Source organism: Bos indicus, chromosome 1, assembly GCF_029378745.1.
Source record: "Bos indicus isolate NIAB-ARS_2022 breed Sahiwal x Tharparkar chromosome 1, NIAB-ARS_B.indTharparkar_mat_pri_1.0, whole genome shotgun sequence".
Lineage (NCBI taxonomy): Eukaryota > Metazoa > Chordata > Mammalia > Artiodactyla > Bovidae > Bos > Bos indicus.
The window spans coordinates 11,218,982-11,241,921 of NC_091760.1; the positions used below are offsets into that span (position 1 = coordinate 11,218,982).

At 43.9% G+C, this 22,940-nt stretch overlaps 1 protein-coding gene across 7 annotated transcripts in view; it reads left to right on the forward strand.

Moving 5' to 3' along the window:
• Window positions 1–16,087, forward strand: part of APP (amyloid beta precursor protein) — a 312,816-nt gene extending 296,729 nt beyond the window's left edge. For all 7 annotated transcript variants that reach the window (XM_019960087.2, XM_070786121.1, XM_070786128.1 and 4 more), the window contains 2 exons: window positions 2,860–3,006; window positions 14,864–16,087. In XM_019960087.2, coding sequence (XP_019815646.1) covers window positions 2,860–3,006; window positions 14,864–14,965 — 249 coding nt within the window. In that variant the 3' untranslated portion in view covers window positions 14,966–16,087. The remainder of the gene's footprint in view (window positions 1–2,859; window positions 3,007–14,863) is intronic.
• The last annotated feature ends 6,853 nt before the right edge of the window (window positions 16,088–22,940 follow it).

Consider the following 22,940-nt stretch of genomic DNA (forward strand, 5'->3'; position numbering starts at 1 on the left):
TGTCTTGCCAAATGACTCACATTCCTCCTGGATCAGAAATCCAGTTAAGGAAAAGATTAAAACAAAAATTACATGCTTGCCTATAGGCGCGTCATGAAAATAGGAAGAAAAGAAAAAGAGGCTCTTTAAATGGTAATTCTTAGCGTATGAAATGCTTAGATAGCACCACCGACTCAATGGACATGAATTTGAGCAAATGCCAGGAGATAGTGGAGAACAGAGGAGCCTCATGTGCTACAGTCCATGGGGTCACAGAGAGTCGGACACGACTTAGTGACTGAACAGCAACAAAAATAGGTCTAGAAAGCAGTTAAACCCACAAAGGACTTAAAATGGAATTAATTTCTAGTCTAGCAGCCATTTTAATTAACTTCCTGTCTGTTTTCTAGGACAGCAGTCTTTTGGTATGTTTGTGTGAAGGATCAAAATTTCAAATAAACAGGTGCAAATACTACTTAGGTTCACAAAACAGCATTCCTGGCCGTTTGCTTAATTTCACGTTTGGAACTCTCTCCCTGGGTTTTTTCGCCTCTCCCTTGCCCATCCTTCGGTTCCCTCCCCACCCTTTAAATTCTTCCTGAGGGGCAGGATGTTTGGGACCTCTGGAGGTGGGTAGAAGGGGTGGATGAGCACTATCCCCAGCAGTGCTGTTCAGCAGAAGACTTGGCCAGGAAAGACAGTGGCTTCCTTTTCAGATACACTCACCCTTTCCCCACCCCCAAATGTTAGAATTGGAGTAAATCAGAAAACACCCATCATTTCCTTTAAGCCCTTTACCAAAAACCTCAGGTAAACAGTCCTTCATGATGTTAGGGTTCCTCCCATCTTCAGAGTTAAGTCCAGTGAGTGGCTTAAATTAATAATGGAAATCATTTGACTGCACATTCAGTAGTGAATAAAGGTGGTAGTAAAATTCTGAAAACAGTAATAATCCTTGAGAAGGACGCTCTTAGGCACTTTATTTTTGTTTGCGTGTGTATATAAATGTATGTGTCTTTTTCCCTTTCAAGGGGAAACTGTCTTTCCAATATTTGTGAATAAAATTTATAAATCCAAGTATTAAACTCCGACAGAAGCACTTGTAAAGTATGATGCATGCCTCTTTTCACTGTAAATGACTGGGCAAATCCAAAACTGACTTGCAGCTCAGATTTGCATTTTAACTCCCATAATCTTTTCGGTAAAAGCACACTGAACTCTTTGAAGCATGGTTTTCCTTGGAAGGTTAATCCAGTGTCAGTTATTATAGAATCAGGGCCACTCTTGATCTGGGTGATGCTGAAGAGGTTAATAAAAAAAAAACCTGGGAATTCTGCGGAAGAATTGGATGCTGGTGGGGCAGATAGCTGAAGATTAATGTGTGACTTTGCGTTTTCTGGTGCCTGTGTCATGAAAACCCATCTCCGCAATTACACAAACTCCTATAACGCGACAGTGACTAATGCTGGCAGCAGCGATTATGAGAATCAGCTCCCTCTACTGAACTAGTTGATAAGATAATGTACTATAATTAGTGCAATGAATATTACAAAATTACAGTATTTTCTTAAAGACACAGGAAGATGTCCAGACTTACACACATTTCTGATTACCTCATACTTGTATCATTAGCTAATTAATGATTTGTTCTTTACAAATATGTTGAGGGAGTATATTTGTTTAGAAAGGGGCATGATTATGAACAGTTTCTAGTTTTGTTGCAGATAAACCATGAATAAAACTCTTTTCGAAATTTGCTTTATTTGCTGCATTTCATGTTGCCTTTTCAGATTGCTAGGATGTCAGTTCTAGTTTTCACTGTCATTTACTATCTTGAGATTATATCAAAAAAATTATTTAGGGAGCTATTTTTATTAATTTATATAGCAAACATGGTATATATTCTGTAGTAATTAAACCAGATGATCTGGCATAAGAGTATCTCCATATATGAAAGATGATAAAAGTTGCCGTGTGCTTTTATAATTCCGTTCAAGTAAAGATGAAAAATAATGACTCGCTTTTACAAACAGTATGAAGGAATGTAGTATAATAAATTTATCACTGAATAAATTTCTTCTTCACAGTATTCTCTAAATTCTTTTCATGTTTAACTCAAATAAACATCAAGACTAAAACATTTTTAGTTGGGTTGCCAGAGACATCATAGTAAGAAAGCACATGTCAATGTGTGGCTATTAAAATTCTTATCTTGTTGCCGACTGCTGCTTCTGTTTGAAATAAGTGCCTTATAAGCATATGATGCTTCTCAAGGTTAATTAGTGTCTTGCAGAATTATTGTGGCTTAAAGTAGGTAACAAGATGCCTGTTTTCTTCTGTTTAATGCCTTTGTCTTAGATTGCATGTTCCTGTGTATTGAAAATGTCCTTCTAAGAAAACGACGGCATCTGTAGTTTGGAGAAGTACCTAAGGTGCAGCTGTCACGCGTCAGGTCTCCCAGTTTAAACCTGCTGTGACTGGGAAGATACTGACCTCCTTTCATAATCATGAACCGTGCCTTTCCAGTTTCTGATAGATCTAAGAGCTGCCCTCCCCCACTTAACAGAATGTCCACCTATCAGAGGGTTTCAGATCCCTGCGGGCTGCTGTTTGCCTTCCTAAAGACATATTGGTGGGGAAGGGGAAGAGGGAGTGGCCATCCAAGGACTGAGGAAGGCACGTGGTGCATTATTCTACAGACTGAAGATGTCATTTTTAGTCAGTATTATTTGGCTTTTTTTCAAGTGCGTACCAAATAATTTGAGTGACCAACAATTCAAACTTACGGCATAAAATGTAGACTGGATATACTGAACTTTACACGTTCCTCATCCATACGTCTCCCGTAGTTACAGTCCTTTTCCTTGATTTGTTTTCAAGGTGTTCTTTGCAGAAGACGTGGGTTCCAACAAAGGAGCCATCATTGGGCTCATGGTGGGCGGTGTTGTCATAGCAACAGTGATCGTCATCACTTTGGTGATGCTGAAGAAGAAACAGTACACATCCATCCATCATGGAGTGGTGGAGGTAGGTGAACCTGGCTGCCTGTTTGCAACTGGCATAAAGGCACTCTTGCTTGGTGTTGGAATCATCCAAGTATCTCTTCTTTGGAAAAACAATCCCCATTCCTGCTCAAGTTGCAGCTGTTTTCTTGCTTCTGGTTTTTATTCCTTCTGACTTATAACTACTGTGGTCAAGGCAATAGGGATATATGCTATCTCAGCTTCTTATTTTCTATTGAAATACCAGAATAATACTAAGGATAATGCCTAGCTTAAAGACATTGTGACTGCCGTGAAACATTTTTTTAAAACAAGTTACAAATAAAAACGGAGGTGGAAGGCTGCTTTTTGTTGAAAAAAACTTTTTTTGACACATTTATTCCTGGATTTTTTTTCTTCTGACTACGCTGGGGTCTTTGTTGCGCCAGCAAGCTCAACAGTGTGTGGGCTCTCTAGTTGTGGCGTGTGGGATCTTAGTTCCCCAACCAGGGACTGAATCTGTGTCCCCTGCACTAGAAGGTGGATTCTTAACCACTGGACCACCAGGCATGTCCCTATTCCTGGACTTTTAATAAATCATGTGACTTCTAACTCAAGCCAGGTGATAGTAAATAATTTTCAGTAACCAATCGTACCTTTAGAGCGTCATAGAAAATCACATTGTACCCAAGGGCTGAACAACATATACGAAGTTAGTCAAATCGTTAGCCTGCACTTTACACCTGAAATGTCCTAGTTTCAAGGTGTTAGTACAGTGGCCCTGAAGATGGAGAGAAGACCCACAAAGTGACAATTCCATTTCCTCGAGACTCTCCCAGCAGCCCAACCTGTGGGAGACAGGAGGATGTACAACACAGAGGTAGTAAGTTACACCAGCAAAATAGATTAAGCTGCAAGATTCAAATATGACTCCTTAAACCCTTGACCTAAAATACTGTAAAATAAAATGTACAAATAAGTTCCTTATATGCATTTAAAATGCAGGTTGAGAAGAGGAGAACCTCACAGTTTATGTAGTTTTTAGGAAACTATTAAAGATAGTGAATTAATACATCTTGAGAAATTGAGAATTGCTAGAGCCAAAAAAGATCTCAAGGATCAATTAATTGATCTCATTTTATACGTAAGAAAACAGACCCAGACAAAAGCAGTGTTCTTTCAGTGTCAAATTCAGTAGAGCCAAGGTCAGACAGAACAGGGATAAAGAATCCACCTGCCAATAGACACACGAGACATGAGTTCAATCCCTGGGTCATTGGGAAGACCCCCTGGAGTAGGAAATGGCAACTCACTCCAGTATTCGTGCCTGGAAAATCCCATGGACAGAGGAGCCTGGTGGGCTCCAGTGCGTGGGTTCGCAAAGAGTCAGACCCGACTTAGCAACTAACCAACAAACGTGTGGGTATTATGTATAAAGTACTGGGAATTAGGACTTTAGCATGGGAATCTGGGGAGGATACCATCCGTATCAGAGCCCCGTGATGCTGGGCAATGAAACAAGGCATCTCGGAGCTGACTGCTGTGATTGTGCTGAGACTTGCTTACAAGGTACCGATTTCCAAGGACACGTTCCCCAGATCCCACCCCAGACCTTGGGAAACAGAATTTCTGAATAGGAGGCTAGCAATCTCAGTGTAGAAAATTTTCACAGCTGAATCAAGCATGCAGTCAGTTTTGAGAATCACTGATATATATTTAGTGATAGTGCTCCTGCTTTTTATATGAAAAGTGAAAGTGTTAGTTGCTCAGTCGTGTCTGGCTCTTTGCCACCCCGTGGGCAGCCCGCCAGGCTCCTCTGTCCATGGAATTCTCCAGGCAAGAATACTGGAGTGTGTTGCCATGCCCTTCTCCAGGGGATCCTCCTGACCCAGCGATCAAACCTAAATCTCCAAATTGGGAGATTCTTTACCATCTGAGCCACCAGGGAAGCCTTTTATATAGTTATCTAAGCAAACCTTGAGCTTCCCAGGTGGCGCTAGTGGTAAAGAACCTGCCTGCCAGTGCAGGAGACATAAGAGGTGCGGTTTCAATCCCTGGGTGGGAAAGATCCCCTGGAGAAGGGCATGGCAACTCACTCCAGTATTCTTGCCTGAAGAATCCCAAGAACAGAGGAGACTGGTGGGCTACAGTTCATGGAGTCAGAAAGAGCCAGATGCAACTTAGCATGCAGGCACATAGCTTCCTGGGGTAAAAACATTTTTTTGATTAGTTAGCAAAAAAAGGTCTCCTCAGTTTTGAACTATTAGAGCAGTTGACACTTTAACACGAATTCTGAAAAAAGTGAGTTAATTTTTAAGCCAGAAAGCATCCCTGTGGGAAGAGAAGTCCTTCAGTCCTTCTCTTGTTGTTTATTTTGTTAGCTTAAGAGCATCTGGGAACCTCTAGACTGACCGCCCCACCTCCTTTGGTGTTTCTTTTCCTTATTTCTGCTCAACTCCTTCTTTTTTTAAGGAAGGATGTTGTGAAGAGCCCAGAAACCATCTCTTTCTCCCTGGAGAGGTCTTCCTTTCTCTCCAGTCCGTAGGTAACCCAAGCCTTCGTCAAGCTCTCTGTTGAGTGTTGGAAGAGATCTTCATCTAAGGCGCTGGATACCATCCCAGCCCTCAGGAAGGTGATGGTCTGGCCAAATTCAGACACTCAGAACTGCAACCCAGCCTGAGCACCTGGGCTGGCTCACCTGGTGGGGTGATGCAGCATGAAAGGGGGTTTCAGCACCATTACTCTCAGAGTACATGCCGAATCAGGTGATTGCCCCCACCCACATTTCCCTGCCTGTCTGAGTGGGCTTCTCCCCCTTAAGGACAGGGAAATAAGTTTATTGGCAGCTGGTTCAGTTCAGTTCAGTCACTCAGTCGTGTCCGACTCTTGTGACCCCATGAGCTGCAGCACGCCAGGCCTCCCTGTCCATCACCAACTCCTGGAGTTTACCCAAACTCATGTCCATTGAGTCAGTGATGCCATCCAACCATCTCATCCTCTGTCCCCTTCTCCTCCTGCATTCAACCTTTCCCAGCATCATGGTCTTTTCAAATGAATCAGTTCTTCACATCAGGTGGCAAAAGTATTGGAGTTTCTGCTTCAATATCAGTCCTTCGAATGAACACCCAGGACTGATCTCCTTCAGAATGGACTGGTTGGATCTCCTTGCAGTCCAAGGGACTCTCAAGAGTCTTCTCCAACACCACAGTTCAAAAGCATCAGTTCTTTGGCGCTCAGCTTTCTTTACAGTCCAAGTCTCACATCCATACATGACTACTGGAAAAACCATAGCCTTGACTAGATGGCTGGTTAACCTGCTTCATTAATGAGTAACCTTATTTCACTAAGAACAAAAATGAGTAAATGGGTATCCCCAGATACCAGGTCCTACATCTGTCAGGACAGAATTCAGCCGTGAAGGAGAAACCCCAACAAAAGCTTTGGTCTCCAGGGATTCGCTCCTTCTTAGAGGGAAGGATTGCTGCAGAAGATCACAGAGATGGGAAAGTGAAGCACGCCTAGGGCTTTTATTCATAGAAACGTTACCAGTTGGAGGTGAGCAGTTGCTAGTTTTTGTTGTGCAAAACTAAGCAGTAAATATTGATTTAATATTTACTTTCATCATGAAGCCAGACATTCAGCCTGTAAGTCATTAGTCGTGGTTTCTCACGGAGATGCCAGTGCTTAACTGGTGCCTCCAGGAGTGACAAGACAGCCCTCTGTTACTCTGTTCCCCAGATTGCGCACACCATCTCTGGTGGCTGACGATGCCAGCACGCACTGAATTACCCACCATTGTCCTGCCAGTGAGGTTCTGCAAATCCCACTGACCCCAGGTTCTGTTAGGAGAACTACACTCATGTCAGCTGACACTGAACATTTTCAAATATATCTTGGAGCTCTCTCCACTATACCTTCTGGACAGAGACTTCACCTTTAACAGGAAAAAAGTGGTATAAAGCCTCTTGATTGAAGAAATTTTAAAAAATTTTTTCGCAGATCTGATAACTGGAACACCAGAGGTCTCCTATCCCCTGCCCCCAGTCATCTCTGATCTGAGTAAAAGGGTTCCTTATTTAGCTTTTTATGGAGATACAGCAGATGACTCTTTTGAAGGAGTGTGCTATCCGATTGGTGACATTATAAAACTATGTCGCTATGGGTCCTTTCTTCCTGGCAGAAAGTCAAGTTTTAGTGGAGGCATCTAGCAACCACTAACAGGGGTGTAGAGCAGTCTGGCAGTTTGGAAAGGTTAAATGGGAGGCAACAGGAAGAAAAAGTGAAGGGATGGGACTTGCCTGGTGCTCCAGTGGCTGAGATGCCACACTCCCAATGCAGGGGGCCCTGATTCAATCCCTGGACAGGGAACTAGATCCCACATGCTGCAACTAAGACCAGGGAAGCCAAACAAATATTAAAGAAAGAAAAATCGAAGGTAGACTCAAATCAGCAGGAGATTGGAAGCAAACAGCAGGAGTAGAAACTAGAAGGTCAAAGGAAAGCATCAGCATGGCAGGGGAGTTCCGGGGTGTGCCTGAGAGATTACTTGATGTAGGCAATAAGTATAACTGAGCTACTTAGGGAAATAAGGAAATGTAATTATGAAAATGACCGTGTATACAGTAGAAAACCAACATAGCGAGGTTACTAAAAGTGATAAATGATTAACTTGAAAACTTCATTGCTGTTCTCTGAGCGTGTCCTTTCCTTCCCAGGTTGCTGGTGTTCTTACACTCCCTGGTTGTTTTACGTGTTTAGTTTATCCTATCCTCTGTTCTTTGTCCACCTCTGGTACAAGCATGCTTAGTGGTGTCTGACTCTTTGCAACCCCATGGACTGTAGTCCACCAGGCTCCTCTGTCCATGGGATTTCCCAGGCAAGGAATACTGGAGTGGGTTGCCATTTCCTTCTCCAAGGGATCCTCCCGACCCAGGGATTGAACCTGCAACTCCTGCAGTGGCAGGTGGATTCTTTACCACCTGGGAAGCCTTTGTCCACCTAGATGACCTGAAATGGTAAATCTTTAGAGGCTGAGATTCTCCTGTTGGGACTCAGTGCCATGCATAAAGGGTCACCCATCAACACACACCCTGCTGGTTACCCTACCTAATAAAATTAAAATAGGATGTTCACTGGCCCTCCTCCGAGCTTAAAGCACCTACATGAGAGCCAAGACTCCCCCCCAAGCAGGGGGAGTCTAGAAATTAAGGAGAGATCCAAATAGATTTTATGTCTACAGTCTAATGGTTGAGCTGTAAATTCCTCTGCATATAGTGAAGGAATAAGTGGCTTCAGAGAGTCGAGTTCAGGGAGAGAGGGGTAGGAAGAGGGCATTAGCCAAACAGTAGTCAAAAGTTCTATTCAAGATGGTGTTAGCACCAGGTGGATTGAGCTCTTTGGGCTCAGCTCTCTATAATGTCCATGAAAATGAACATGTACACAGTAGAAAAACCAACATTTCAAGGTTACTAGAAGAGAGAAAAGGGTCAGTAGCAGTGGCCCATGGAAGCCAAGCTGGGGTTCAGTGTAGAGAGTGTCCCAGGGTCTCTGAAGAAGATGAAGACTTCAGATCAGTCATTGCTCCCAGAAAGTCCAAAGAAGGGGTGCTCGGAGGTGCTATGCAGGTAGGTTTTCATCTCAGCCAGTGACACCTGGTTCCTGCCTGGGGTTGGGGTGGGGAAAGAAGCAGGAAGGAGAATTCAGTCCCCTGCTCCATTGCCCTGTAATTCCTTCCCGAATAAGCACCACTGGCTCCATTTTCCCCCAGCTCCACTTGAAGGGAAGTGATATTGAGGCCCCGTGCACCCAGGGTCATGGTGGGCTGGCCCTCACCATGCTGGGTGGCCAGCAGCAGGGCTATGGCTGAGCCGTGAGTGACGGATGACTGAGCCCTGCAGGGTAGGAAGGCTCCCCCTGACTTCTTTCGGTGGTGGGTTTATCCATGGACCAGAGCACTCAGCATTCCACCTTTAGCTTTCAAGGATCTGGGGATAAAAAGATGCCATCTACACTCCGTGGGTGCCATGTTGTAAAGGTAATCCCTTCTCCTGTAGCTCCAAGCCCTCTGAGACCTGGGGGCCAAGCCGCCCCGCTGCAGCACTGGGGAAGCGTGAGCCACCCTCCCAGCAGCAGCGGGTCACAAGAATTAGCAAGTAGAAAGGAGGCTGGGTCCTGGGTGTTCTGTGGAAGGACTGATGCTAAAGCTGAAACTCCAGTACTTTGGCCACCTCATGCGAAGAGTTGACTCATTGGAAAAGACTCTGATGCTGGGAGGGATTGGGGGCAGGAGGAGAAGGGGACGACAGAGGATGAGATGGCTGGATGGCATCACCAACTCGATGGATGTGAGTTTGAGTGAACTCCTGAAGTTGGTGATGGACAGGGAGGCCTCGTGTGCTGCGATTCATGGGGTCGCAAAGAGTCGGACACAACTGAGCGACTGAACTGAACTGAACTGAAGGAGGCTGGGAAAAGACAGGAAAGTTAGCTGTCTGACTCACATACTCTGAGCCTCACATTTCTGGCTGTACTCTCTTAAATAAGAGTTTGGCTTTGGCCTTCGAAGAGAAGATCAGCTATTTAATTGTTGCTCTGCCCCTGATGAATGCAGCCTGTGTGAGGGTTGATGTAGGTTCAGGTAAACTTGTATTAATACAAGTTTAATACTCCAGCAATCAAGCAGCATTATGTTTTCTTCTGCACTCAGACACGTAGCAGTGCCTGATCTCTGAGGCAAGATGCTTTTTAATCTCTACATTCTTTGAAATCTCAGTTAAGAGGTGGCACAGAGGAAAAAGATGCCCACGTTCTAACGGCACAGGACTGCAGACAGGCTGTTTCTCAGCAAGCAGATTCAGAGACTGAGGGAAATCTCTCATTACTGGTGCTGATCTTTAATGATGGCGTTTTAACTTACAAGTTCCTGGTTAATGACACAACTGCCAATTAAAGCCCAGTGACCTCATTTGTTGAAAACAGAGCAGATCAAAGGAAGAGAAAGGGCTGGGGAAACATCTCTGATTATTCTCCCAGGGACAGCAATGTGGAGCATCTGTTGGCGCGGTGTCCTCCCAGTGGAATTTTATGTCTGTTCCAGCTGCATTAAGATTAGCCAAGGCAGTCATTCCAACTCTCACCCAGACTGAAAAGCCCATGAGGTGGAGTCATAAAGTAACCTTGGGGAAACCAGCTTATTCCAGATGCTAAAGCTGAAACTCCAGTACTTTGGCCACCTCATGCAAAGAGTTGACTCATTGGAAAAGACTCTGATGTTGGGAGGGATTGGGGGCAGGAGGAGAAGGGGACGACAGGATGAGATGGCTGGATGGCATCACCGACTCAATGGACGTGAGTCTGAGTGAACTCCAGGAGTTGGTGGTGGACAGGGAGGCCTGGCGTTCTGCGATTCATGGGGTCGCAAAGAGTCAGACACGACTGAGCGACTGAACTGAACTGATATATAACACTATTAGTTTTAAGTTTGCAATATTATGATTTGATATATGTACATATTGTGAGGTGATTACCAAAATAAGTTTGAAAGTGACAGTTAGTCGCTTAGTTGTGTCCAACTCTTTGCGATCCCATGAACTGTAAGCCTGGCACGATCCTCTTGGTCCATGGAATTCTCCAGGCAAGAATACTGGAGTTTAGTGAACAACTTTGATTTCACATAATTACAGTTTTTTTTCTTGTTATAAGAACTTTGAAGATCTATTCTTTTAAACAACTTTCAAATATACGATACAATATTGTTAACTGTAGCACCACGTTTCTCCTCCTGAAGCCAGTAAGGACAGACGCCAGAGGGCAGGTCTGTTGGTGCTAGGACATCATGTCGAGGGATGGAAGACAATTCCTATACCGTGACTAGAGCACACCGGCTAGTGAATAATGCAGACCGAAAGAGCGGTGCCGTCACTGTGGGGGTGCAGTCAACAGTATGGAGATTCCTCAATGCACTGAACACAGAACTGGCATACAACCCAGCAACTCCACGTGTGAATATGTATCCAACAGAAATGAAATCACTATCTAGAAAGGACATCTGTACTCCTGTGTTCAGCACAGCATTATTTACAATAGCCGAGGCATGGGAACAGAGTGCCAATTAGTGGATGAATGGCTAAAGAAAATGTGATACACGTGATGGAATATTGTTTAGCCATTAAAAGGAAGGAAATTCTGCCATTTGTGACAACGTGGATGAGCCTTGAGGGTATTATACTAAGCAAAATAAGTGAGACAGAGAAAAAGAAAAATACTGTAAGACTTCACTTATATGAGAAATCTAAAAAAAAAAAAAAAAAACTGAACTCAGGAGAACAGGTTTTGCAAGGCCAAGCAAGTGGTATGGGCGGCTAATTCTCAGAAGACCCGACCTCCCCGGTGGCTTTTCAGGCAAGGGTTTTTAAAGACACAATGAGAGAGAAGGTCATAGGATGCCTGGTGTGGACATCCTTCTGTTGGTCAGTGGTGCGGTAGCCAGGTGAGATTTGGAGAATCAAGGTCACCAGCCCTCTGGTTCCAGCTAATTTAAGGTCTCCATGCTTGTAGTCAACAGGAAGTTGACTTCTTCTTGCCTGTGCTGGTTTCAGTATCTGAGGGAAAAGTTATTTTTGTTTTAAAACAGTAATAACACAATGTAAGTTTTCATGTATTCAGCAAAGAGATAAGTACTTCCTCTCTTCTGTGGACTGTTTGAGGTACAGCAGATACGCTAGAAACCTGAACACCTTTCCCCGTGCCAAATGGACGTCTGGCTCGGCCTGCAGAGAGTGAGAGGGCCTGATAGAGAGCCTGAGAGGACCAAACCAAGTTTACAGCTCAGAGGACCCACCGTATCAACAGAGGGCATCTGTTTAAATCTTTAGCCAGACATACTTTTAGAATCTTGCTGCTGCTGCTAAGTCGCTTCAGTCGTGTCCGACTCTGTGCGACCCCATAGACAGCAGCCCACCAGGCTCCCCCGTCCCTGGGATTCTCCAGGCAAGAACACTGGAGTGGGTTGCCATTTCCTTCTCCAGTGCGTGAAAGTGAAGTCGCTCAGTCATGTCTGACTCTTCGAGACCCCATGGACTGCAGCCTACCAGGCTCTTCCGTCCATGGGATTTTCCAGGCTAGAGTACTGGAGTAGGGTGCCATTGCCTTCTCCATTTAGAATCTTAGTGCTCAGTTAAAAATAATAATCTGGAACAGTATGTTGTTTATCTTTTTTTTTTTTTTTTGAAATCTACTTAGGTTTAATCAAGTAGAAATTGATCATTTAGGCACTGCCAGGAATGTGTAACACTTAGTACCAAGACAAAAATATAAATGATCCTACCTTCAAGACACGTACAACCTCCTGGGGCGGGGAGAGAAAATGAACATCCCCTCCCAGAATTTCAATATAAAAGTAAAGGCAGAATGGAGTTAACAGTATGTTGGCAGATCAGACAGAGTGGAGGTACAGAAGTTTCCCTTTTGCTCTTATCAATGGAAGGTGCAGGTTTTCTGGGAGGGAGACTCCTATGCCGAAAAATCTCACAGTTGCCCGTCAAGAGTGACTGTCTCACTCTCTCCCATTCCTCAGCCTCTCAGAGCTACCCCAGCCTGTTTTTTTCCTTTGTGCCCCTCCATGGAGTTTAAACTGACACCACTGTAGTTGTTTTCTATTAGTCAATCCTAGAGCAAGATCTCCAGGTAGCACCCTCCCAAGGGGTTTGCACCGTGTTCGTCTAGTCAAGGCTATGGTTTTTCCAGTGGTCATGTATGCATGTGAGAGTTGGACTATGAAGAAGGCTGAGCGCCAAAGAATTGATGCTTCTGAACTGTGGTGTTGGAGAAGACTCGTGAGAGTCCCTTGGACTGCAAGGAGATCCAACCAGTCCATTCTGAAGGAGATCAGCCCTGGGATTTCTTTGGAAGGACTGATGCTAAAGCTGAAACTCCAGTACTTTGGCCACCTCATGTTAAGAGTTGACTCATTGGAAAAGACTCTGATGCTGGGAGGGATTGGGGGCAGGAGGAGAAGGGGACGACAGAGGATGAGATGGCTGGATGGCATCACTGACTCGGTGGACGTGAGTCTCAGTGAACTCCGGGAGTTGGTGATGGACAGGGAGGCCTGGCCTGCTGCGATTCATGGGGTTGCAAAAAGTTGGACACCACTGAGTGACTGATCTGATCTGATCTGATCGGATCGGATTCTATGTAAATTGTATCCCTTTCCGGTCTCCTGGAGCTGGCAGCTTGGACTCCACTGCCTCATCAGGAAATGTTGTTCCTCATCTGTATTCACATTGAAGTGTCCAGAATTCTGTTGTTAGCGCACTCACTTTTATCTGAAGGAACCCATTAAAGGGAACAGACCCCAAAGAAAATATATTTGGATTTTCCCCCCTCACCTTGACTGATCAGGAAAGCCCCCTCCAAGAGCCATCTCTGCTTCTGTCTGCCTCTTTAACGTATTCAGTTCAGTTCAGTTCAGTTCAGTCGCTCAGTCATATCCGACTCTTTGCGACCCTATGAATCGCAGCACACCAGGCCTCCCTGTCCATCACAAACTCCCGGAGTTCACTCAAACTCACGTCCATCGAGTCAGTGATGCCATCCAGCCATCTCATCCTCTGTCGTCCCCTTCTCCAGGGACAAACCAAAACAAGGGTGCAGAGATACTCAGCAGTTCAGATCTTGAGTGTCAGTGAAAAGTGAAGTCGCTCAGTCGTGTCCAACTCTTTGGGTCCCCTTGGGCTGTAGCCTATCAGGCTCCTCCGTCCATGTGATTCTCCAGGTGATTCTCCACCAGGTTCCTCCGTCCATGGGATTTTCCAGGCAAGAATACTGGAGTGGGTTGCCATTTCTTTCACCAGGGGATCTTCCCGGCCCAGGAACTGAACTCCAGTCTCCCGCACTGGGGGCAGACGCTTTAACCTCTGAGCCACAAGCATACCTGCCCTGGTAGCTCACACGGTAAAGTGTCTGCCTATAATGTAGGAGACCTGGGTTCAATCCCTGGGGCAGGAAGGTCTCCTGGAGAAGGAAATGGCAACCCACTCCAGTATTCTTGCCTGGAAAATCCCATGGACGGAGGAGCCTGGTGGGCTACCGTCCATGGGGTTGCAAAGAGTCAGACACAACTGCTTAGCTAAATCTAAAACTCTTTTTTCTAGCTTGACACCACACTTTCAAGTAAAACAGTCTTTCATGGAAGGCTTTTGTTCTTTTTCAAGCCAACAGGGGAAGAGAATAATATTTATTGCGTTAAGTGTATCCATTTACTACTAAGGGAGGGAAGCAACCAGTGAGCGCTGCCTAAGGCAAGCCAGCCGGTCAAGGGTTTGAGCGCCACCTAGTGGCCAGATGGAGTGTCTGCGTAACTGGTGGGCTCAGGCGTTGTTTAGTGGGTCAGTGGTGTCCGACTCTTTGCGACCCCATGGACCGCACCACGCCAGGCTTCCCTGTCCCTCACTATCTCCTAGAGTTTGCTCAGACTCATGTCCGTTGAGTCAGTGGTGCCATCTTCTGTCGCCGCCTTCTCCTATGATAGTGTTAGTCGCTCAGTCGTGTCCAACTCTTTGCAATCCCACAGACTGTAGCCCGCCAGGCTCCTCTGTCCCTGGGATTCTCCAGGCAAGAACACTGGAGTGGTTGCCATGCCCTCCTCCAGAGGATCCCGACTCAAGGATCGACCCGGGTCTCCTGCATCGCAGGTGGATTCTTTACCATTTGAGCTCCAGGGAAGACCTCCTTCTCTACTCTCCATCAAAGTGGAAAAGAAAGGAAAATTTGTGGGGTTTCTGCAATCTTGGCTTAGGAAAAAAGAGTACAGTGCACCTTATCTTTCTCTGGCTTCTGCATGTGCGCTCTTAAAAGATTGTTTAAAAAAAAAAAACTCATTTGTCTTCGTTCTTGCTCTGCAGGTTGACGCTGCTGTGACCCCAGAGGAGCGCCACCTCTCTAAAATGCAGCAGAACGGCTACGAAAACCCAACTTACAAGTTCTTTGAGCAGATGCAGAACTAGACCACCGCCGCAGCAGCCTCTGAAATTGGAAGCAAAACCATTGCTTCACCACCCATCGGTGTTCATTTAGAGAATAACGTGGAGAAAAGCAAACCCTTCTGTTTTATTATTTACTCATTATCGCCTTTCAACAGCTGTGCTGTAACACAAGTAGATGCCTGAACTTGAATTAATATACAAATCAGTAATGTATTCTCTATCTTCACATTTCGTTCTCTACACTACATTATTAATGGGTTTTGTGTACTGTAAAGAATTTAGCTGTATCCAACTAGTGCATGAATAGATCTTCTCCTGATTATTTATCACGTAGCCCCTTAGCCAGTTGTATATTATCCTTGTGGTTTGTGACCCAACTAAGTCCTACTTTGAAACATGCTTTAAGAAACGATGGGGGAATGCTTTCTGTGAACGTGGGGGTTTAGCTGCTTCTCTTGCCTAAGTATTCTTTTCCTGATCACTATGCATTTTAAAGTTCAACGTTTTTATGTAATCCAAATGAGTTAGAGGAATTTTTTTTCCACAATTGCATTTTACTGTACAGATTGCTGCTCCTGCTATATGTGTGATATAGGAAGTATGAGGATAGACATTTATTTCTTCGTGCCTGTTTTATGTGCACACATTAGGCATTGAGAATTGAAGCTTTTTTCGTCCATGTATCTTCAGATCTTTGATAAAGAAAAGAATCCCTGTTCATTGTAAGCACTTTCACGGGTTGGGGAGGGTGGGGGTGGGAGCGCTCTGCTGGTCTCAATTTACCAAGAATTCTCCCAAAAAACTTTTCTGCAGGATGATTGTACAGGATCATTGCGTATGACCATGATAGCTTTCTACACTGTATTACATAAATAAATTAAATAAAATGACTCTGGGCAAGAGTTTTCTTTGAAGGATGAGTATGGACGTTAAATATTCAAAGTTACTTTGGATGGGGAAAAAGAGTTAGATTCAGGTTCTTTCACCCAGTCTAAAACCCTTTATTTATGATACCAAAAAAAGGTGAGAGTGGAAGGGACAAAATCAGGGAATGGGGAAGGCAAGCCTGGACAAACCCTTCAAGATTTGTCTTCAATTTGTATAAAATGGTGTTTTCATGTAAATAAATACGTTATTGGAGGAGCGGCATTGTGCTGTTGTGAATGCTTCCACGGTAACCACCTTCTGATCCTGAGTCATCGGAAGACTGATGAGAGCTTTCTGATGCAGGGTATCCACACCTGTTGTGTCTTAATAGTAAGTCCAAGCTGGACGCTAGGGCCAATAGGCATCTCCCAGCTTTAGTAAAATACTTCATAGACCCAACTCAGTCTTCACTTGGTCCAAACTACTTTGTTGCCATATCTTGGTCCTCAGCTTTGTCCCTGTCTTGGTCCATTCGTGCTACTATAATAAAATATTATAAGCTACTGGGTGGCTTATAAACAGAAATTTGGGGATCCGGTGGGAAGTGGGAGGGAGGTTCAAGAGGGAGGGGACACTTGTATACCTGTGGCTGATTCACGTTGACGTATGGCAGAAACTAACACAACATTGCAAAGCTATTAATCCTTTTTGTTACAAATTTATTTAAAAATAAATTTTTAAAAAGAGCTCAAAAAAAATCAAATTTACTTCTCATAGTTCTGGAGGGTAGAAGTCTGAGATCAAGGTGCCGGCGTGGTCAGGTGAGAGCCCTCTTCAAGGTCGCAGAGTTCTTGTGTCCTCACGTGGTGGAAGGGGCTAGGACCTCTCTGGAGCCTCTCTTAGGAGGGCACTAATCCCATTAATGAGTTCTCCACCCTCATGACCTAATCACCTCCCAAAGGCCGTGCACCTCCCAATGCCATTGCAGTGGGCATCAGGACTTCAATGTGAATTTTGGGAAAACACAAACATACAAACAGATTGTAACAGTTTCTGATAAGATATGAAGAGAAAAGTTCTAGGAAAATACCAGCTGATCATTATCGACTAAGCAGTATTCTCAACCCTCACACGGTTGATATTGTAGGGTGTAAGTCCTTGTTTCGAACATCGTAAGATGTTTGGTAGCATTCCTGGTCTCCATCCACTTCACATCAGTGGTGCTGTCCAGTAATGATCATCAGAAATGTCCCTGGAGGACTTCCTGGGTGGCACAGTGGATAAGAATCTGCCTGCCAATGCAGAGGACATGGGTTTGATCCCTGATCTAGGAAGATCCCACATGTTTCAGAGCAACTAAGCCCATGAGCCACAGCTATTGAGCCCATGTGCCCTAGAGTCTGTGTGAAGAGAAGCCACTGTGTTGAGAAGCCCTCATACTGCAGCTAGAGGAAGCCTGAGCAAAAGCAGCAAAGACTCAGTGCAACCAAAGATAAATTAATTTTTTTTAATGTCTCCAGACATTGTTAGATGTCCCTTATGAGGGACAAAACCATCCCACTTGAGAACGTCTGCTCCATGTCTATTTTAAAACAATGTCGCATATACTGTACGTGATTTTTAATTGGAAAAGCCTGCGTGTGTGCTAAGTCACTTTAGTCCGACTCTGTGGGACCCCATCGACTGTAACCCGCCAGGCTCCTCTGTCCGTGGAATTCTCCAGGCAAGAATACTAGAGTGTGTTACCATTTCCTTCTCCAGGGGATCTTCCCACCCGGGAATAGAACCTGAGTCTCATGTCTCCTGCATTGGTGCAGGCTCTAGCACCACCTGGGAGAAGCCTGGGTCACTGCTATTCCAAGTGTCTAAGAACAAGCTGATCCTGGTGGTGTGCTGTGCTGCACTTGAGAACAGGGGAACATGAGAACCAACCAGCACCTTGTAGCCTTAGATGGCAGCCTTTTAAACGCTAAGCACAGAAAATTGATCAAAATTGTTTTATCAGGCCACTATGGCACTGGCACCCCACTCCAGTACTCTTGCCTGGAAAATCTCAGGGATGGAGGATCCTGGTAGGCTGCAGACCATGGGGTCGCTAAGAGTCAGAAACGACTGAATGACTTCACTTTCACTTTTCACTTTCATGCATTGGAGAAGGAAATGGCAACCCACTCCAGTGTTCTTGCCTGGAGAATCCCAGGGATGGGGGAGCCTGGTGGGCTGCCGTCTATGGGGTTGCACAGAGTCGGACATGCCTGAAGCGACTTAGCAACAGCAGCAGCAGCATGCAGTATGAACAACTCAATTAAACTCATCTTACTGTGTCTTATTTTCAGGAGAACAAAATATTCGTCTCCCTCTTGCAGTTTAGGGCAATCAGACATGACTGCTATGTGAAGATACTTAACGTGACAGTTTACATGTATAACCAACAGCTCCATTTCGTCTGACCCAAAGAGAGGTAGCGAACGCGGGGAGATCAGTGCTAAATCACTTCAGTCATGTCCAGTCTTTGCGACCTTGTGGACTGTAGCCCACCGAGCTCCTCTGTCCCTGGAGTTACCCACGCAAGAATACTGGAATAGGTTGCCATGTCCTCCTCTAGGGAATCTTCCCAAACCAGGGTTCGAACCCTTGTCTCTTACATCTCCTGCATTGGCAGGCAGGTTCTTTACTTCTAGAGCCACATGGGAAGCACAAGTCCTAATATAACAGTGATGAAGCAACAGTAATGAAATGAAACCAAACCTTTTCAAACATATGATGCTACTCCCAAGCCATCCTTTAATGCCCATAGTTGCATGCTTTAAGATTGATCATTTCAAAGCTAATGAAAAAAAATATATATATACACATATATGTACACACAATTATGTATACATATATATAATTGTGGAGAAAAAGAATAAGGCTTTATAATCTTATTCTCAAGTTAAGATATAATGAAAGAATTCTCTGACAGTCCAGAGATTAATCAAAAGGTAATTTAACTAAAGTGCTACAAAACAGAATTATAGTGGTAGTTGTCCAGGCCAAAGTTCAATGAGATTTTCAGGAAGTTTGGCAGTCTGATGGACAAAAAACAGATTCTCAATACAGTTTTAATTCATATTTATTTATTATGGGTGAAGTTGGAAATTATTTTGTATGTCCGATGGCCACTTTATATCTCTGAATTGTTTGTTTATGTGTTTTGTTTTAGACTTAAAGTCTACTTGGCTCTCATGATTGCAGCTCCTGCTGTTTCAGTGTTAATATTTGCCTGGTAAATCTTTGCCCAAGCCTTTATTTTTAGTTTTTTCAATTGCATTTTAAGTGAGCGTCTTGTATACAGCACAGAGTTAAGTTTTCACTATGTGAGCCAAATTGAAATCTTTTAATAGACAAGTTAGGCCCATTCAGTCTTATGACATGACTGCTGTGCCTCCCACCTGACTAACTATACAACAATCAGTGGTCTTAACTCTCCTTTCCCCCTTTTCTGTCTCCCATTTTTTGGTAGTTGTCATATTTGATCCACTTTATCAGGTGGTATTGACATGTTTTTCTCCAGCCCATGATCCCTGACCACCCATCATTTTAGTCTTAGCCCCGCAGTTGAATATGTGGGATCTCTCTGCCTGTCTTGTGTTCCCAGGCATCTTTAAGCTGGATGCAGCTGACCCTCCAATAAGTTCCTCATCAAGAGCACCTGTGAACAGTGTCCTGGCATCCCAGCAATTCAAAACTGATTTTCCATGACCTTGAAACTTGAAGTGCAGCTTCTTCATCCTTAAGTTTCTTTCCTTTTCTTTTTTTGGCTGTACCTCACAGCATGTGGGATCTTAGTTCCCCAGCCAGAGATGGAACCCTGTGCTCCTCTGCAGTGGCAGCTCAGAGTCTGCCTGGACCTCCAGGGAAGTTATTCTTGTTTCTTGAGAATGCTGCAGCACTCTGTCCTTATTTTGTAAGTTATATTGGAGAAACCCGAGTCCAAATTAAGCCCGTGCATTTTTCATGAGCACTCCCCGCACCCCCGCAGTGATTACAGAAGCCAAGGAATGTCATGGGAATCACTGCTTTGGATGTTGGTGGGCCGCAAGGCTCTGCCTTCAGGGTTCTCTTCTATACACAGCCACCTAGAAAATATTAGTAATAATTGGTGTGCAAAACAGTAGATTTAACCTAGACCCTTTCCCTGCATTCCAGGCCCAGATTCCTATTTTTCTTTTAATAACATGCATTGTGATTATAAATGCAATGCCTGCTAATTATAGAAAATACAGAATACCGGAAGAAAAAAGATTCACTCATAATCCCTCCATCCAGAGGAAAGTACTGTTAACACCTTTGCATATATGCTTTTAGTAATTTGAAATCACATACATTTATCTCACTTGCCATTTTTTTGGTCATAGCTTGTAGCCCATATCCTGCTTTTTCCTTGCCTTGATATGCACATATTCTCATTTCATTTTTAAAAACCCTTAAAATAACCATTATAATGACTGCATAGGATATTAAATTCATCTTCTGGAAATTTGTTACTGTTATAAATAAACTTTGAACCAACATTTTCAATCACAGGCCAATGTTTTACTTACTTTGGATTTTTTTTAAGTAAAAGCTAGATTAGCATCTGATTCAAGAGAACAGACCCAACCCAGGCTCTGTCTTGGTTTCCTCATTTGTAAAATAAGATAATAAAAGTACTCCATAGAGAGGTCATGAAGATTCAACTCGTTAACAAATATGGAGTATTTAGAACATTGTCTGATATGTTGTAAATGGATATGAGTATTAGCTACGAAGGAGTGTCCAACAAGTAGAAGGGTATTTCTTTTTTATTGAGCTATAATTGATTTACAATGTTGTATTAATTTCTGCTGTACAGCAACATGACTCAGTTATACACACATATACGTTCTTTTTCATTATGGTTTATCCCAGCGAATTGAAGATCCTGTCTCTCAGGTCAAGGAGAGGTGATAGAGACTCCATCTCTTGATGAGAAGAATATCAAAGAACTTGTGGACATGTTTCAAAACCACTATATTAGAAAAAAAAAATCTATTGGGCTAAGTAGAGGTGACAGCCATTCTCTTTTCTTGATCTGCCCCGTGTAATTAACTAGCAACAAAAGATTGGGGCAGAGAAGAGTGAGGCCTAATTCCCTTGGGTACGGCGATTTCTTTTTACATTTTCCATTCTGGACCTGTCCCCTGAACTGCAGATTCCCTGTTGCCTGCTGATCTCTTCATCTGAACATTTAACAGACATCCAACCCTCGATGCAATCAACGTCAAACTCCAGATGTCTTGCTCCTTCTTTAGTGTTTCCCTTCCCAATAAATGACACCACCATTCTTCCAGTTGCTTTGACCAACACTCACAAGCCACTGTTGAGCCACTCACCTTCTTCCCTTGTCTCATTTAGGCCTTTGATCAAATGTCATTGTTTGGATGATGTTGTGCCTGACCATGTCAGTTAAATGCTACACTCCCTCGGGACTTCCTTGGTGATCCAATGACTAAGACTCCACACTCCCAATGCAGAGGGCACAGGTTCCATCCCTGGTCAAGGAACTAGATCCCACATGCCACAACCAAGAGTTCATATGCCACAACTAAAGATCCCCCATGCCGCAATGAAGATTGATGCTCCTATGTGCTACAACTAAGACTCACCACAGCCAAACAAATAAGTTTAAAAAAATAACTACACTCCCTCCCTGCCCCTTGAATTTTCTATACCCCTTACCGCCACCATTTTTATTCTTGACACCACCTGACTCATGTTTTACTCTCTTATTTGCTAATTGTCCTTCTCTCATTCAGGGCTTCCTAGGTGGCTCAGCAGGTTAAAAATCCACCTGCTATGCAGGAGATGCAGGCAGACATGGGTTCAGTCCCTGGGTGGGGAAGATTCCCTGGAGAAGAGCATGGCGAACCACTCCTATATTCTTGCCTGGAAAATCCCATGGACAGAGGAGCCTGGTGGGTTACAGTCCATAAGGTCACAAAGAGTCAGATGCAACTGAAGTGACTGAGCATACACTTCTCTCATTCCAACAGAAACTCCCCAAAGGAGGGATTTTTTTTTTTTTTGTCTGTCCTTTTCGCTGATGAATCCTTAGTGCCTAGCACAGCATCTCACATGTGAGAGCTGTTCAATTTATTTAAATAAATGCATGAATTTATTTATTACATAAATGCATGAATCTGACTTGTCACACTTGGGCAACTAGCACAGAGAAAGTAATGAAGAGGAGGAGAAAAGGGAGGAAGGAAAAAAACTTACCCAATATTATATAAAAACTAGAGAGAAACAACAGAGTTGTATGTCTTGTTTTGCTTTCTCAAGATCCGCTCATAGACTGAATAGTTTTAAATATTCTTCATAGTTTATTTGTTGTTCAGTTGCTCAGTCATGTCCAACTCTTTGTGACCCCATGGACTGCAGCATGCCAGGCTTCCCTGTTCTTCACTATCTCCCAGAGTTTGCTCAAACTCATGTCCATTGAGTTGGTGATGCCATCCAACCGTCTCATCCTCTGTCATCCTCTTCTCCTCCCACTTTCAATCCTTCCCAGCATAAGGGTCCTTTCCAATGAATTAGTTCTTTGCATCAGGTGGCCAAAAGATTGAAACTCCAGCTTCAGCATCAGTCCTTCCAACAAATATTTAGTGTTGCTTTCCTTTAGGATTGACTGGTTTGATTTCCTTGCATTTCAAGGGAATCTCAAGAGTCTTCTCCAACACCTGTGGTTGTTGGAAAAGCATCAATGGTGTGTTCAAAAGCATCAATTGTTTGGCACTCAGCCATCTTTGTGTTCCAACTCTCACATCCATACATGACTACTGGAAAAACTATAGCTTTGACTAGACGGACCTTTGTTGGCAATGTTTCTGCTTTTTAATACTTTGGTATAGTTTTCATAGTTTGGTCATAGTTTTCTTCCGAGGAGCAAGTGTCTTTTAATTTCATGGCTGCAGTCACCATCTGCAGTGATTTTGGAGCCCAAGATAGTAAAGTCTCTGTTTGCGTTGTTTCCCCATCTATTTTCCCTGAAGTGATGGGACCAGATGCTATGATCTTAGTTTTTTGAATGTTGAGTTTTAAGCCAGCTTCTTCACTCTGCTCTTTCACC